At 33.6% G+C, this 19,059-nt stretch overlaps 1 protein-coding gene across 1 annotated transcript; it reads left to right on the top strand.

The window, feature by feature from the left end:
* The first annotated feature begins 653 nt into the window (after window positions 1-653).
* Window positions 654-18,685, top strand: LOC105367449 (centrosome-associated protein 350). Its single transcript, XM_011506158.1, has 12 exons — window positions 654-753; window positions 1,256-2,836; window positions 3,688-4,113; window positions 4,533-4,756; window positions 5,470-5,794; window positions 6,042-6,422; window positions 7,364-7,998; window positions 9,215-9,378; window positions 11,159-11,325; window positions 11,524-14,998; window positions 17,334-17,416; window positions 17,898-18,685. The coding sequence occupies exons 1-12, from the start codon at window positions 661-663 to the stop codon at window positions 18,621-18,623; spliced, it is 8,280 nt and encodes a 2,759-aa protein (XP_011504460.1). The 5' UTR covers window positions 654-660; the 3' UTR covers window positions 18,624-18,685.
* The last annotated feature ends 374 nt before the right edge of the window (window positions 18,686-19,059 follow it).

The raw sequence follows: 19,059 nt of genomic DNA on the forward strand, positions 1-19,059 counted from the left end.
AATGCCGAAGTTCAAGGTAATTGCAGTGTGTATGAAATTTTGCCGCCGCACGTCGGAAGGTTATAATGCATTCCAGTGCTCTCACTCTCACTCTCTCTCTCCTCCCTTCCACCCTCCCGCGTCACCTTTTTGCATGTAATTTCGCATGTTGTTTCTCGCTCATTGATTCGCTTCCTTATGGTCTATCCTTTGCCTTTATTCTTCGCACACGTATGCGCTCTTCTCGCTCGCGCGCATTCCGCGAATAATTTCACACTCGTTGTGTGCGTACGTGTAGTTCGTATTATATCAATTTGTGGCCTGGTGGTGGTCTCGAGCTGCGGTGCCGCTAAGTGCTTTATGAGTTTCAATGGAGAGTCTCGTTTCGTTTCTCTTTTTATATAAGTTAAGTCCGCGGATCGAGTGTTGAATGTTGTGACGAGCGAAGATATTGGCGAGGGGAGATATATTGATTTGTTCGGTGTTGATTGATCGGTAAATCTTAGTGTTTTTAATCGAATATCTCATTGTGTAATTAATTTTTCTTGGTACGTGTAGTGTTAATATAATTTTATCGCTCTGCTTTGCTATTTGTTTTAATAAGTAATTTTATTCGTTTATTATCAAGATCAAGCATGAGTGCGGTATGTCAATCAAGATATTCAAGTCTGTTGATAGAACATGAAGAGCAGTTATAACAAAGAAGATACATCAAAGAAATATGCTTCCTTTTCCAACCTTGAATATATTAAAAGCACCAAAACATCTGTTGGTGTAAGTTTTTCATATGAAACTTTGATTTTACATGATTGCACTTGGTTTTCCCTTTAGTGTTATTTTGTGTTAGCCAATAATTTTATTAAATTATGCCAAGATCTTACATGAAAGTATTACTACTATTTTAATTTACAAAAGTATTATTTTGATTTCCATAGATGTGAATAAGCAGCTTGAGATTTTTAGTTATTATTATGTATTTTATTAAATTACCAGAACGGATCATTATTTATTAACTAGTTTTTAAAATATGCTAATTTAAAATTAGCCTTTAATTTAATTGACACTATATTTTAGAATTATTATGTAAAAATTTTCTAAAATCTGAAAAAACATAGCAACTCTATATTCTTTGTTATTTGCTTAAATTTTTTATTGTACTGGCTTTATAAATTGGTAAAATAAAAAATTGTTGAATAGTACTTATAGGTTTTATTATGAATTTAATTATTTCAGGATAATTTTATTAAAAGTATTTTAAAATTTTGTTATTTTTTAGGCTAGCGAACCTATACAACACGATGCTGTGATTGAAAAGTCTGCTTCTGAGACTTCGAAAAATGTACATCTGCATCATTCAGTGCAGCCTTGTCCATTTACATTTTTAACAGCTGTAAAATGGAAGTTTGTACAAGGCAGGCATTATCTTACAAGTAAGGACGCTTATGAGCCAGAGCAAATCAACGAAGAAGTTGTAGATACAATGGCATTCTTAAAACCATTAAAAGTGCCAGATTTGAAGATATCCTCAAAGACTGATTATTCCTCTCGGGAGAGTCTTTTATCTAACGAAGAACTGTCTAAAAAAATTGAAGCTGCTCATAGAGATGAAATGTCGAAGTGTACTGACAGGGTGCCAAGAAAACTTGAATTTTCTTCTTCTTCTGCTACATCAATGTTAAATTATGAAAATATTGATCCTAAAGTCTCAGAGTTTTTAGTATCCAAAAAGAAAGATCTTGCCAGAGATAGTTCTCGAGAAAAAGAAAATAGATCCAAACGAGTTAAAAAAGATGAATTTAATATGTTCAATAATAAAGAAGATCATGATGCATCAAAGTGGTCTAAAATTCAAAGACATATATCAAGAAAAGAAATTCCTGATTTGACAGATAATAGAAAACTTAAGTCTGATTGCGCTTTAATACATAGACCAATAGAAAGTGATGTTACTTTGCAAAAGTCCAAAACCAAAAATCTCGTTACATCTACAGTGAAGAAAAATGAAGAGAAACGTTATAAGCATACAAATATTCCATGTACAAAGTCAAGAAAAGAAAAATGTTTGGAATCCAAGCATAGAAGTTCAAGTAGTGACTCCATTTATTTAATGGATAAAGGAACGCGGTTACATGAAAAAATCTTAATTAAGGAAGGCTGTAAAGCCGTCATTTCTGATATTAACGATCGTAAATACAAAGACGATAGTCAAATTGTAAATACATCAAAACAATCTGAGGAACAAAAATATAAATCACACTCAGAAACAAGATTACAGAAGCATCAGACTAAATCTAATTCGTTTAAGCCTGTCGAATCATTAACACGAGATCAATGTAAACGTTTTTCAGACAAACAAAAATCTACAAGTAAAGTAGATTCAAAACATTCTTCAGAAATAAGTGAAGATCTTACAACTGCCGCTACATCGTTAGCTAGTTTAGTGAAAAATCAGAATTTAAGTATAGAGACATCAACTTCGTTACAATCCAAAAGCAAAGACATTGAAAAATCATCTCAGTCTAGCAGTAATCGTAATATAGAGGAAAGTAAATACTCTGACACATTTTCTCATGTTCCTACATCAAATCCGATATCCAGTAGTACAATTATTGAAACGAAAATTTCACAAGATAGCTCATTATCAGAAAAACTAATGGACCCAATAAGAATTTCTTTCAGAGACGATAGCTATTCAAATCAGCCTGAATTTGCCGACCTTGTTACTCCAGATATTAATCTTATGATTCGCTCCAAAAGAAGAAAACAAACTTTGCAAATATGGGAAAACGATAGTGAACAAAAGGATTCCAAGCAGAGGACATCAAAAAATAATCAAGATATAGATGAATCACAATCGGTAATTTATTTTATTTTAATATTACTTTCATTAATAAATATTAATAATATTACTGTGGATATTATATGTGGTTAATATTGTTAACATCGTTTGAAAAGAAATTATAATAGCGAATATGCAGTTTAATCGGTATACTGTGTAATGTCAATTTTGATAATCTTACAATAAATTCATGATTATTTAATGTAGGCTATTGCAACAAACAAATATTAACAAATATTTTATTGAGTATCTTTTACATTTAGTTTCTAATGTCAACTTATAAATAACATATAATTTTTAATTCGAAAAAGACTATTTATTAGTATTTTTTTTCATTTTGTTATTTACAATTCTAAATTTGATAAATATAACATGGAATAATATTTTACAACAAAAATTAAAATTTATATTTATCTGTCATTCGTTTAAATTTATTTTATTTCATCAATTAACTTTTTAATTTTTATTAATTCTTTGAGTTCATTTTGATAGAGAAAGAGTAGTAATATTTTCAATTGAATATTTAAATAATTTTTTCCTCTAATATAATGTTAAATACATTCTTTAAGAATAAAAGTATTAGCAGAATGTAAACATTCTTTGTAATTATTCTTTATAATTAATTGTAATACCTTAAGCTCCAAATACTTTTTATTAATAATATTTATAATGTGTATTCCCTTGCACACTGGCAATCGTTAATAGTATACATTAAATCAACGAATTTAATAATAAAATTAAATTCTATTGAATTCACTAGCAGTGTTATTAATTCGTTAATATGATTAAGTAAATTCGCTAATAAAATATTGAAAGAATCATGTTCGATTCAATTTAATAACGACGATATAAAAATACATCGAATTTAGTTGCAGAGTGATTATCAAGATATCGACTCCAAAAAGACCGAGGTTGAGTTCTTGGAAGATACAGAAGACAGTAAAAATAAAATACAAAAGCCTGCTATTAAAGTTGTCGAAGTGCAAACTCAAACTGCTAATGACATTGCGACACAAACGGATACAACACCTTGTCAACGTATCGTCAATACTAATTTAGCTTATTCGAGGCTCTCCATAGATCCAGACGAAGTACCGCATATTTCTTTGAATATAGAAGACAAGTACGAAGACATGGATCGAGTGGAAGATATTTCTCTTCCCAGCAAAATGAGGGCGATGTCTGAAATAAGTTTGCACGAAACAACTTCCTCGATAAAAACGGAAACCGGAACGGAAATTAGCATCTCAACGCGCGATGTTACCTATTCGTTCAACAAGTATTTGGATCTTGAGGTATATACTTGACCAATTAAAAACTTAGTTAATATGCATGCTTAGTTGCGTGACTTAAGCTTTAAGATTTGAAATAATATTAATTGAATAATTGTTGAAATAGCTATTAGAACACCCGTACAGTTAAAAAATTTCTTCTATAAGAATATTCTTTAATCTTTATGTAGTTTATCGAAGAATGTAGATTTCGATAACATGTGATTGCAAATTATCATGATACATAAAAAAATATTGTATTGTTGTTGTATTATATAATTATTAAGTTTATAAAAAAGTGGTAAATTTTTTACTTTGCTGAACATTGAAAAAATTAGATTTACGTGGAAAAAACGTTAGATTTATTTCGACAAGTGGCTTATCTTTTAATGTTTCGACAACGAAAATACTAAAATTATTTAATCAAGCGATTTTTAACATAGATGGCGCAGTTGATAAAAGACGAGAGGCAAAGGTACGATAAGATCGAAATGTTGTTTAAATCGCGCGAGAAGACGCTGAATGATCGAACTAAGAAATTAGTTAAACTCGAAGAACAAAAGCGAGCCCTAAGAGATACCGGACAAGATAGTAGAATAAGTTCTGTAAAAAAGAAGCAACGAGCTCTCCTTTTAAAATTACAACAAGAGAAGGATGAAATGAACAGGTAAATAAAATACCGAAGTCTTATCAATATATATTTGAACAAGTATTATTGTTATCTACATATAAAAGGTCTTTCTATACTTAAATTATAATCCAAAGACAATAGCATATAGCAATTATAATTGTTTCTAAAATTATGTTTTCATATATTAATTCATGTACGTAAATTATTTTGTTATGTATATTCAAATGATTGTTTTTCCTTTATTAATTACTATGTTATTCAATTCTCCGTTTAACTAACAGAAATTAGAATTTCATTGATTTTATTAATTTGTATTTTTGGAAAGTAAGTTCCAATGTATGCATATAAGTTTCATAATCACACATTTAGTAAGGAAGTAGACGAAATTTTTATTTGATATTTAATGACTAATCAATTATATTTAAGCAGGAATTATATCCTATATTTATGATATTATTATTATTATTATTATTATTATTATTATTATTATTATTATTATTATTATTATTATTATTATTATTATTATTATTATATTCGTAGAAATATATTAATTTATCAATATATATTTTAGATTTTTATTTAATATAGTTTGAATAAATATGATGTATATTAAGTTAAGAGACAGTTGAGAGGCAATGAAAGTAATTACAAACGAGATAATATTTGTCTGATAAAATTCTCGAAAATATTCGCGTGACTTAAAAAATGTTTTAACATTAATTTTATAGTAAAGGCTATTCTATTTTTAGGCTTAAAGAACTTCATAAAATTGCTAGTCAAGAAAGAAAACTCATGCTACAAAAGCAACGGGATATGTTCAATCCTGAGATGTCTACAAAGAATATTCTAAATAAGTTAAAAAGAAGTGCCGACAGTCAGTCGCCTAGACGACTCTCAGGTCCTATGAAGGGGTACGATATTCGAAGTAATTCGTCAGTAAGTTCATTAGTGGATTCCGATAAGTCACAATTTGATCGTTCTCAGGTCGATTTCAAATTAAATTTGTCGGACATAGCACCTCAGAAAAATGAACAAACTTGTTGTAGAATAGAATTAAATACATCATTAAAACAGGTAAATTTTTATAATATACATATTACGTACTCTCTATCGTTTAATAAATAGAAAAGTTTAAGTTTCGTTTGTTATATTGATACAAATGAGTCAATTGAATTTTATAAATTTCTTTTTATCATAATAAATTTAATTCTGCATAAAAATATATAGTAATGCAAAATTCGTTTAATTTATAGAAATAAATATTTTGAATTAAATAGTCAATAATTTAGAAATTATTAATTAATATTGATAATGATTTTAGGGTCTAAATAGTTCAGATAATGTTGATAAAAAATTATCGAAAATAGAGGCTAGCAGCAAGCAAAAAGAAGCAGCAGCAGCAGCAGCAGCAGCAGCAGCAGCAGCAGCAGCAAAGTTAAAGTACGACTTGAAGATGAGAAAATTCGAGGGGAAAATGCCAAAGTCTGATCAATTGAAATTGAAACCACAGCAATACGATGTTGATGCTATATTAAAGTACGGTTCGTCGGCTATTAACATGTTAAAGAATGAAAATCGGGCAAATTTGAGTCAAGACGAAGATAATAAATCAATTTCAGAACATATGAAATCAGAATCCGATGTCTTGATTGAAGAATTTACCCAGATGTGGAAATCACAATTTCCAGACTTACAAGCCGAGGTATTTATTATTAAATTGAATATGACAGATAATAAAAGAATATTTTTATATTCTTAAGTGAAGATTTAATTGTTAATTTACATTTCAAGAAATTTTATTAAAAAACGTAAGTTTATTTGTACGGAATATATTACATTAAATTATTTTTTTTTTTTATCAGAAATTCAATGATTTTATTTTACTTAGATTATATTGAATACACGTTTATTGAAGAATATTTTTACTTTATACGTATACTGTGACGATAATGCCGACGGTATAAATTATCTGAAATAAAATAGGGTTAAAATTCGGTTTAATCAAATAATTTTCTTCGATAGATCGACGAAATTTTAAACAGTAATTCGTTCACTGTCGAATTGGATTTGGTGAAGATATGAAATATATAAAGACAAAGATTAATAAATCAATAAATGTATTATTAAATAATTTAGTTCTATTATATTATAACTATCAGATTAATTGTTCCTTAATAAGCGAAATAGCTTATACATTGATTTTTTTTATTCTTTCTTACAAATATATTATATTTTAATTTATTGATATATAATTGATACTATTGAAAAATGTTAAATATTTTATAAAATAGAAACAACAGATTTAAAATCATTTTAAGCATATTGGGTGAATAAATTATCTTATTAAAATATAAAATAACTAATATTCATGTACATTAATGAAATTAGGTGTAACGTTATTATTTTAATTTGAATAAAGTAAACATAGTGAAAAACTAGTAAAAAGAAAAAAAGAAAAAATGTTTATGATGTTTTTGATTAGGTGAAAGTAAGTGTAAAATAGTTTAGCAAGTAGTTTAGCAATTTAATATTGATAGAAAATAATTCTTTTTCAGCAATGCAATAATTTATTATGTAAACATAAAAAATATTTCCTTTTTCTATATGAAACAGAAATTTAATATTTTGTTATTTTCTATTTAGTCATTAAACTTACTTGAAGCTTCAAACTCGCTAGAAGCTCTCGAAGAAATACAAAAGGCTTCTGCAACGAAGAAACTCGACAAAGAGACAATAAAAAAGTTACAACAGCACATGGCATGTGACAGCAAAAATATAAAACGAAAAAGTACGAAAACTCAAAGATCGAAACCAGCTCAAGTTGAATCAACGTCAAAATCCGAAGATTCTCATTATGTCGAAGAAACTTTCAAACATCACAATAAACGTTCTAAAATCGGTAGTGAGCAACAATCTGACGATAATTACCAGAATTCGATTCTCGAAGAGCTTGATTTTAACGAGAGTCAGAGTTCGTTACAGGCCCTTTTAAAGCACTCGAATCTATTGAAGGAACGAAATCAGCAGTTGTTACAGGATATCGTTGACGATCGTAAACACGTCGTCGCGGAGAACTCGGAAAGTCCATTGTCACAGAAAGAGGAGGAAGAGCACACGAGGAGGCGTAATGCTTCGTCAAGATCGCAAGTTAGTCTGACGATATCTCATCAAAGTTCGAACGACAGTGATCGGAGCTATTCGAGATCCGTTGTTATTAGGTCACAGCAGGATCATCATCATCATCGTACCGGTTTGAAAACGTCGAAAAAACTCGAGCAGTAAGTATTGTTAAGCGGAACTTGTGTTATCATGATACGTACGGTGGTTAAAAGTAAAAAAAAAAAGATAGTATATCCATTTGAATTATGGCCCTAACATACTTCATTATACTGTTTACTATATTCGGAATATGAAAAGAATCATTTTTATAATTTCAAATTTTTTGAGAATATTGCATCGCTTAGAAGCAACAATTGATTATTCAGAAAATGCACAAGCGAACTGTAATTTTTGTTTTCTGGTGAAAATGTGACACGTAGGAAATTTATTTAAAGTCAATCACAGCCATATTTCAATATTCAATATTTTTATTATTGAGTAGATGGTTAATATGTAAGAATAAAGTTGCTTCAATTGTCATGATTTTTAAATTTAAATCACGAACCTGTTCTTGCATCTGTATACACTTTAAACTATCAATGTTGTGATGTAGTAAATTATTAACTAAATTAACTTATTAAATTAAACGGTTAAATAAAACGGTATAGAAACGAAAAGATTTAAAATTATTTAAAAATTGTTGTTTAATCCAGTCGAAGTAGTTCTAGTAAATTCGAACTTTAAAAACTATACATCTTAGCAAATATTTTTGGAGGTCGAGTCAACATTCGCGACAATATTTATCAAGTACAAATAGACCAAAGACACACAGAAAGCAATAAATTAAAGTTTAAATTGCGCTACATTCGTACGATCGTCGATTCACTGGAGTCCAAACGAGAAATTACGTGGCAACGATGGCCAAATGTAGCCTTGCCGACGTCGCGCAGCCCCTTATCTCGCTTATAGATGCCGATATGAGGGGCTGGTGGTGTGGGAAACATAATGACAACCGCGACGGCGACGACGACGACGATGATGACGATGACGAGGTTCGTCCACGGCTCGTTGAACCACTGTGCGCCCGTAGGCGCATATAGCCGGCCACGCAGCTGCTCTAATAATAAACTCGTCGCGTGTACACAACACCGAACGAGAGCCTATAAAAATAGATTGGCTCTCGTTCCGCCCCGCGCCCGTCCCCTCCGCGATCCCGTAGCTCCATGTCGTCGTCGCCGTCGCCGTCGCCGTCGCCACCGCCGCTTTTCCGTTAAACTGGGAAAAGAGTCGGTGCGCGGGTGGGAGTGCGCGCGCGCCCGCCCTTACACGGGTGCGAGGATCGTCGGATGGGCCCGAGCTAACCACCCCGGTGTGTCCCGTCCTTACGTCCTTCAGGATACTCGACGCACGGGAAACGACGCTCGTATCGAGGCGCAATTGCGTGGAGGAGTGGATCGCCTGGCATGCGCGGCTACGCGAGGAGGAGAATCGCGTAGCACGAATGGAGCAGGCGGCCTACAAGCTCGTCACCGCCACCACCAAAGCACTATCCCATAATGGTGAGTACCCTCGTTTTAATGGTTAACCTGGGGTTGTCTTGCTTGTCACGATTGTTCACTCGTTAGCTCGCTCATTCGCTCGGTTCCCCCTTCTCTTCTTCTTCTCATTCTTCGCCTCCTTCTTCTTCTTCTGCTACTACTACTACTGCTAATGCTGCTACCTACTACTACTACTACTACTACTGCTACTACTACTACTACTACTACTACTACTACTACTACTACTACTACTACTACTACTACTACTACTACTACTACTACTACTACTACTACTACTACTACTACTACTACTACTACTACTACTACTACTACTACTACTACTACTACTACTACTACTACTACTACTACTACTACTACTACTACTACTACTACTACTACTACTACTACTACTACTACTACTACTACTACTACTACTACTACTACTACTACTACTACTACTACCACAACTACTACTATTATTACTACTACTACTACTACGATTACTACTACCACTACTACTATCACTACTATTACTACTTCTACTACTACTTCTACTACTACTTGTTCTTGTTCTTCTTCTACTTCTTTTCTTCTTCTTCTTCTTCTTCTTCTTCTTCGGGGCGGGCGCGGAGCAGTAGCTTTTGGGATATGGCTTTATTTAAACAGCGAGCGAGAAGCTGTGGACTCGCTCGCCCGTACCGCTGGATTTTCACGGTCTGCTCTTCGCAACATGCATGCCGTTCAAATATACCCGGGCTAATGTACTTTTATGCGCTGCTAATTGTGGCGTCGCCACTGTTTTTTGTACGTGCATTAAAGCGAGAAGCATTTCGATGCCTAATTTCATACCCGAGACCATTATTTTTGGATGAGTCAATACTAATGTTTGTCGCGATATGCTTTTCTTGGGCTTCTCTTAATTTATGCCGCTAAATCGGTCGTAATATCAGTTAGAGTCGTCTGCATTTTATTTGACTTGTATTGTACATTAAATGTCAAGCCAACTTTTCAATTGAATTTCTCTTTAGCACGCTTTCATAGATGGTAGCTTTGTAAAATGAGCGCTAGCAAAGTAACGTGGCAGATGAAATTTAAACGGAAATAATATATCGATGAAATGCTTATTTAACTAGACGTTAAAGTATCTTAAATTTGAGTGTGTAGGTTGTGGTGGTAATTGAGGGTAGCAACCGTTAAGAAATTTTTTTTGTATTTTATTAAAGCAAGAATGTGAATACAAGTAAATGATTCTTATTTTTCAAACTCTCTAGTATTTAAATGTCAACATGTAATTTAGATATTTAACATTAATTATTAGTATTTTTTAGGAGCAGTTTAATATTAATTGATATTTTTGTTAATCCTTATGTGGAGACTTGGACATCGCGGATTGAGAAATTTTTTTTATTTTTTTTATTTATTGTAATTCCAGTGATATGTTGTTTATATGGATACATTGGCTAACTCAATTTTATTTGAGACGTAATACCATCAACTTCAAATATATTAGAATATAGAACAATAAAAATGGAAATACTAATCAGTTGTAGAGTAAATTCGTCAGGAGAGAGTTAATTTAATGCTATATCGCATGCTCGTAACAATGATTGAAAATAATTGAAATTTGAAACAATTAATAATTATTTTTAAAAGTTTGCATGGCATACACATTTCTTATTTCCTAAAACATTGATTTCTCGTCTTGTGTTTACTTCTTACATAAACGATTAAAGTGTAAATGTAAAACATTTTTTCATTGTTTATTTAAACAAATTTCATTTTGCAAATAATGAATTTACAGACACAACAGTTTCCTCGGACACTAGCGACGTCGAGGGAAGAATCGAGCAGCTTACGCAAAAATTAACAGATCGACGCTTGGAGATGGCTCGACTTAAAAAAGAACTTCGCAAACAAGCCAAGCAGAGACTCAAAGCATTAGAAGCAAACTTACTAAATGAAATTAAGGTGAAATGTTATTTTTATAATAGTCTTTTGTATTTAGTTTTCTTCTTCTTCTTCTTCTTCTTCTTCTTCTTCTTCTTCTTCTTCTTTTATTAAATAGTTTAGATGTAGCCTCTTATTCTGTTTTTTATTTTATTATATTTTTTATACTATTCAAGCTGCAAAATTTATAATTATTGTCTCGAATGCTTTTATTTGCAGAAGTACGATGCCACCATTCATGATATGCGTAAAAAATTGGAATTGAGAAAGGGAGCTGCGAATAAGGAAATTCAAAATCTAGCCATCGAATCGAAATCTGTGGTGGATTTTAAAGTTCCCGAACTTCCCATAAAAAAAATACAGGAAATTTATAAAAGCTCTGACTTATTACGATCCAAATCCGACTCCGATATAGTGTCTGTAAAAGGTGATGGAACGAGTGATAAATCCAAAGACAAATTGAAGTCAAATTATATTGTAAAGAGTTCGTCGAGAACTAAAAATACGGAAGAATCAAAGCCTGCGTGTTCACTTTACAGCGTTTGCGGCGAAGAAAACGAATCTTCCGAAAAATCTGACTACAGCGCTATTCATTCGTACAAAACAAAATCTAGTGCGGAAGAAATACCTACGCAAAAGAGTGTCACTATTGAGGGTCACGAGATAAAAAGATCCTCATCACAAAGCAGTAATATTTCTGAAGAAATTCTTAGTGAAGTTGCTTATTCAGCAAAATCAGAAACGGAGCAAATCAAATCTGCTAAAGCTGCAGAAACACTTTCATCGCAAGGCATATCCGAGCGCATAGAATACAGCACAAGTGCAGCTTCGTCGAAAAAAGAGCTGAAAGAAAGTTCGAATATCGAAGAAGAGATAATACTCGAATCGTCGGATGATGTATCGTTAATATTTTCAAAAAAATTAGATAATATTCAGTTGCACAATAAAGAGCTGAATGACGACATACATAATTTGGAGAATGATCTGAAGGAATTGACAAAGCTGATGTCCAACTTCAGTAAAAAATCTGATGACAAAAATTCCAAGTCAGAAGTTACCGACACTTTAAAGACCATTGAAAAGAGCACTTCTAAAGATATTTCGGAAGAATTGCCAGCATCCCAAATGGTTGCACAAATTAATAATATCGACGAGGACTTACAAGCAAGGGTTAATACAATTTTGTCCAATGTAATCCCGGAAACAGATGATTTACTAATCTCAATAGAAGAATTCGATACTAAAGGTAATCACGAAAAGGGCGCAAATTTCAAAGTAACATCCGAATGTATTGACAAATCGACAATAACCGAGGACATTCCTACATATTTATCTTCTCATACTGGCGAGCTTAAATTATTATCCATTGCTAATCATAATAACGAAGAAAGTTGTGTATCCGAAGTCATATCAATAGCTGTGGACGAAGACAAAGAAAACACTTCACCAAATGAGTCTCACTACTTAATACCAAAAGTATCGAAATTGCCAGATGGCGTTAGTAGCAATCAAATAGCAACCGAATGCTTACAATTTGATAAATCGGTCAATAAACGCGTACAAGATAATAAAATTACTAAGTGCATGGAGTTTAATGAAACTGAAGCCGTTGTTTCCTCCAATGCAGCCATTCCATTGAAAATGAAAAAAGATGAACTTACAGAGGATAACGTTTACACAACGGTCGGAGACAAGCACCTAGATACTGAAATTTCTACGGCTGAAGATATTTCCATAGATGAAGATATATCATTGAAAATTGATGACGTAGAAACGTCGGAAGACCAGAATTATACACCAATTGACAGTAAGCCTACGGAGATTAATACTACGCATGATAATGATACTCGTGCAGATTACGTTGTATCGGAAAAGAATGAAAAGCAAGCTAAGGACCGTCAAATTTTTACTGAAAACAATGATAAGTATATAGACTCTAAAATATCTATTCTCGAAGACATTCCCATTCATGAAATAATTCCTTTAAATAATAAGGAAAAGGAAGCGGTTGAGGATGAAATTTATACGATAATCGAAGATCAACGTATTCGGTCTAAAGCTTCGCTCATTGAGGAAGTTGACAAAGCTTTATTTAAAGAAAATGTACAAATTGACAATTCACTGATTAAGACTGCTGCAACAAGTAACGGATTGGATTTGTCCAATTCCTTTAATTTTCAGTGCACCGACGATAAAGGTTTTAAATTATCTCATCTACAATCGAAGCAATCGTCTGATTTAAAATACTTGAAGAACGAGGACGGAAATGAAATCAGTGCCTTAGAGGACTCGCTAATGTTCATTCCAAAGGGCGAATCAACAAATCTTCAAGAAACTTTCGTACTTAGGTTGGAAGATTCGAGTGAGTCGCGAATTGGAATTTGCTCGGAGGAGTTCAACGATATCCTTGAGATTATAGAGAGGGAGACGAAGAACGACGATGTGAGCGTACCAAGTCCCGAGATTCAAATTGTAAAAGATGAAAATTTGTCGCAAGTAGATGTTAAAATCGAGAGCCCAATGAAGCGCGATGTTGTGGCGAGGATAAAGACAAAAGAGGATGAGTCCAAGAGCATCGAGGAAGAAATAGAAAGTGAAATTAATGCGAGCATTTCTGAAAACATCGAGGGTGAACGCCTAGTCGAGGATGAGGATGAGGATTTACCTCGGATAAAAATTGCAGTCACTGTAGAAGTGATTGACGAAAAAGAGGATATAAGTACGAAAATCGAGAAAATCGAGAAAATCGAGGTGAATACAATTCAAGAATCTAACGGAGAAGATCGAGTAAGTTCGGATGGGGAGCAGATGGATAATTTGATCGAGGTAGCCGAGGGTAAGTTGGAGACTCTAGAAAAGTTAACCATCTCAAATGAGAAAGAAACGGTGGTCGAAAGCGTTGAAAAAGTCACGGAGCAACCTAAAACGCACGTAAAAACCTTTTTGGATAAGACGTTCGAAATAATAAGAGATCCAGAGTACGAGGATATCTCGGAAGAAAGCCTCGAAGTATCGGAAATTCTTGATAGAACGGAGACGCGCGCCAGTCAAAAGAAGAAAAAGTTCACAACAATTCCCGAAAAGTACATTAGCAAATCGAAGTCTGACGAAGTGCTGCGTATATTGGATGACATATCCAACAAGTCGTCGAGCCATTATAAAAAAGACAATCGTGACAATCGGCTTAATGTCGATGGCAGCAGGGACTTTAAATCATCCTCGGTGGCCGAGCTCCAGCAAAAGGACGAAAATGGTCCTCTCCTATCCTCGACACCAGTGGAGTCGCGCAATCACGAAGTGACGGCCGCGAAGTCGAGCAAGGAAGTGGAGCCTGAAGCGAACTCGTTGGAGGATCTGACGAAGGAAGATGAGCCAATCACTACCGAGGGAGTGAAAACCAGCGAGGATGAGGGGAATGCCCAAGTGAAGGAAGACTCGCCGAGAGTAGTCTCGGACACGAGCGAGACCGGGGACCTCGATACGCCCCGCGGCGTCTCCGAGATCGAGATAGACTCGCCCCGGGACGCGAATGATGATTCGCGCCTCGACGTCGAGGCTCTAGACGACGATTTGCTCAGTGGTAATACATTACTGCTGCGCTCGCACGACGATGATGTTAAGGCAGAATTCCGCACGACACCGATGGGCGCGACCTCCGAGAAGGACATCAGAGCTATGATCGACAAACTCAAAGGTAGTTTATTCCGTATACTTTATCCAGCCTTTTCTTTCTTTCTTAGTTTACTGGTTTTAATTTCTTCTTTATTTTTCTTTCCGTGGCTGTACCGTCAACAATTTGACGATTCAGCGACGTTGCAAAATGCCAAGTCCGATGAATTACGTTAAACTAAAAACTTAATTTCGAGAAAATTGCGCACTTGAATTTCATTTATCGATATTGTAATTTTATAGATTCGTTATGCTTTGAATGAATATCGAGGTTAAAAATAATTTTTTCTTGCCGTGCTTATGAGGATCGTGTATCTATCTATCTATCTATCTCCCTTCCTCCAGGGGCTTCGAACAATAATTTTTCTTATACAAACGCGAATACTTCATTTCATTCAATCGAAATATTTCATTAAAATTATTAAAATTCTTGCAATGAGAATTAGCTTAAAATAGATGAAAAAACAATTTTCAATTTGCAGTCATTTACGTAAATATAACAAAAATTGAAAAATATTTCTCATCGCTGTATAGAACGCTATATAGACATTTTTTTATCATTAGACAAGTAGTAAGCTGTGCGCAAAATTTAACAATATTTCTCAATGTCTAGTTTACGCGTGCAAAATTGATTTAAATAAAACCTGCCTTGGGCAATTATTGATAAAGTGTGCTTAGATAAAGAAAGTACAGCATGTACATGTTAATCACTTAAAATTATTTTGCATTACATATATCAGCAAATTATAATTCAATACGTAATATGCTTTGTTTAAGTGCGTTAATAAATCATATGATTAATTCAATTTTAAAAGCTTTTTGATGAACTTGATGAATAGTGATTTTAAACTGATTTTTACTATATTCATTCGTAATGATTGATTACGAATATTTATGGGGACTCGATCGAGGCTTATAAATATTATTGGCATTTTTATACACTTACTTTCGGATGATTTTAACGTTGTTTTATTTTATTGAGAGATATTGTTTGTACTCGTTGAATGCATTTTGCACATGTATTAATGTAAACAGTGTAAAATTATTGTAAATCTCAGAATGGAAATTTAATTGGAAACACAGTAAAACGGACAAAACTTTATTATACATTTTTTTACTTTTAATTATTCATTATAATGGCTGTGTGCTTTTATGCAAAAAGCATTGCCTGGTATAGCAAATATGTTGTTTATTTTACAGAATAGCAAAGTCGAGATAATATTTATCATGAAGGTAATTTATATATATACGACAAAATTTGGAATGAGATAAATCATTGACTTGTCTTCTTTGTACGAATTAGGTGTCGCATGAACATGCTTGTCCGTTATATATTTTATTATACATTTATAAGTTACCTATATATATATATATATATATATCTATATATCTACTTATTTATCCAACTATATCCCCCCCCCCCTCTATATATATATATATATATATATATATACATATAGACATTTGCAAATTTACATGTATATGTTTATGTAAATGTATATGTGCACAAAAAGCCTGTAAATTTGCGTCACACGTATATATATATATATATATATATATATATATATACGTCTTTTCCACCACCGTTTTCTTTTCTTTTTAAATCCTTATAAATATTTTACATTTTACGTGTAAGTAACGTGAGTACGATTTATGAATGTATCGGTCTTGATGATGTTAATTTTAGCTTTTACTCATATAAGATTGATTTGCTATTAATAATGTATTTTTAATTATTTTAATTATCACAAATGTATAATATGTATATATTTAAATTAGTAGCCCCTTTATTTAGAACTTTATGCCTGCCTAATGAATCTTAATTTATTAAATTTAATTTGTACTTTATATTATTATTGTTGTTGTTATTATTATTATTATTATTATTATTATTATTATTACTTTTTAAATTTATTCTTTAATAATGAAATTCGAAGATTCGGAAATTAAGTATGATATGCATTATGATTTGCATTAAACAAACATCCTCCAAAATTAATTTATTCTAATGTCATTTTTCAGACCGAAACTTTCTACTTTTCAACGTAGATTATAATATCTTTGAAATTAAGATTTTCGATAAAGATATACATATATAGAATTCTAAAGGAATGTTTCCAACACAGCTTTAATTATTTTTTCATTTGCATCAAAAATCTCTTTCCCACTTCTTATTATATATTTTGATAATTAATTTTTATCTTCCTAAAAGCACTAAGAATTAAGTATATATATATATTTTTAATATCCCTTAAATATACGTACAATAAGTATGAGAATATCAAATATGAATCGCTTCTTACCTGAACGATCGTATCAATTTTATACAAAGATATTTTAACAATTTTCTTTATGATCAGCTTCATTGGAACAACCTGGTCTGGAAGTTGCCGAACTGGATGCTAAGTTACTTCAATTAGAGCATCTTGAAATAGAGCTTGAGGTGAGTTTATCATATTTTCACTAATTGCCATCGTCATTAGCATTATTACGTTTACGCAAAAAGAATATCATTAAAAAAAGAATGGAGAAAAGAGAAAAAAAAATAGAGTGAAATAGTGCCAAAAAAAAAAAAAAAAAAAAAAAAAAAAAAAAAAAACAACAACAACAACAACAACAACAATGGAACACTAATTAAGGAATAATTCGTTAATTAAGGTGATGCTTCGTTCCAACTGTCATTATTATAAATCGCTCAATTGGCGGAAATAATGTTCTCATTGTCTGCAATGGCGGAGCATCTTCGGGACACTGTATTAGTTTGCTATAGAAGCAACACGGCTAATCGTTTGAACGACTTCGATCAAACGATCGCTGTTATATATAGAAGTAAAAGGGGGGTGGGGGTGGGGGCGACTCGTAGTTTAAAAACTAGCTTAACGCCAAGTTTAATCGATAAAGACACATCTTCTTTGTTGGCGCAGATAAAGAAGCTGGAGGCTGAGGAGTCGTACTACGTACGCGAGATCCCGAATAAGCCGCCACCGCCGTACACCCCACCCGGGGCTGTGCGACTCGCGAGCTCGCACGGCTCGCCCTCGCCACCGCCGGCCGTCATCCCGAGTAACGTCGACGAGCTCACGGCTATCACGGAGAGGGCCACGAATATCATCTATAGGTCCAAGGAAATGGGCGAGGAGGTGCTGATGCTGGATGCGCCGAGGGAGATTTGCGAGCTGGCCAAGGACAGTGGCAGCGAGACCCTGAAGAGCGACCGGCGCGTATACAACAGCTTCCTCTTCGACCTTTGCAAGGAGCTCGTCGCTGAGATGTACAAGTCCGAGCACGAGGGTCCGGGCCCCAGCTGGACGAAACCCAGTGTACAGACGAAGCCGAGCACGAAGGTAGCGAAGACAGCCGAGGAGCTAAGCGAGTACGTGTCACGCGAGGTCGCTACTCTCTTTGGCTTCAAGACCAAGCTCCAGCGCGAGAACATGGTGATGAGGTGGAGCCGCAAGAAGAGGGACATGGTCGACGAGCTCTTAGCCAAGGAGGCGCAGGCCGAGGAGAAGGAGTGGACCAAGTTCCATCATGACGAGCTGGCGGTCAAGAACAAGCTCACCACCAGGATACTCGACACACTCTTGCTCGAGACGGCGAATTGCGTCAAGTCGGCCTATGCCAAGAAGCGCACTATCGCACAGTTCTAGCACCGATTATGGACTTTGCGAAGCGGTGTTCAGCACGGTAAAGGAGATGCGCGCGCCTCCTATAAATACACTTTAAATTGCCGCTGCGGTGAAAAAAAAAATCGCCCGCTCCCTTTAAGCCATTGTTGCTTATTCTTTGGATTATTTTTGTGAAAGGTTTATCGAATTGTCGGGCCCGGCAAATTTCACTATATCATTATATTGGCAGATAATTTGCAATCGTCTCTTGTTCAACCATTTTTATATCGGTATATATCTCGATTATTTATTTATTTTCGTTGAATCACTTTTAAAATGTGTCTTGCGCCGAAAAATACATTAAACAATTTTTGCCCTCTTATGTTTTATTTTTGATATCATAACACGAACACTTATAGGTCCCACGTCGCCTAACTGCCAGTCAAATCATTCGATGCTTAATTTGTAATTCATATTT

Source organism: Ceratosolen solmsi, unplaced genomic scaffold (assembly GCF_000503995.2).
Source record: "Ceratosolen solmsi marchali unplaced genomic scaffold, CerSol_1.0 scaffold7, whole genome shotgun sequence".
NCBI lineage: Eukaryota > Metazoa > Arthropoda > Insecta > Hymenoptera > Agaonidae > Ceratosolen > Ceratosolen solmsi.

What these genes read in the sequence shown, in the direction of transcription:
- LOC105367449 (XM_011506158.1), top strand. Translation starts at nt 661, where the DNA reads ATGAAGAGCAGTTATAACAAAGAAGATACATCAAAGAAATATGCTTCC. An exon ending in GCACCAAAACATCTGTTGGT is followed by an intron (nt 754 to 1,255) that starts GTAAGTTTTTCA and finishes GTTATTTTTTAG; the next exon opens with GCTAGCGAACCTATACAACA. An exon ending in ATATAGATGAATCACAATCG is followed by an intron (nt 2,837 to 3,687) that starts GTAATTTATTTT and finishes CATCGAATTTAG; the next exon opens with TTGCAGAGTGATTATCAAGA.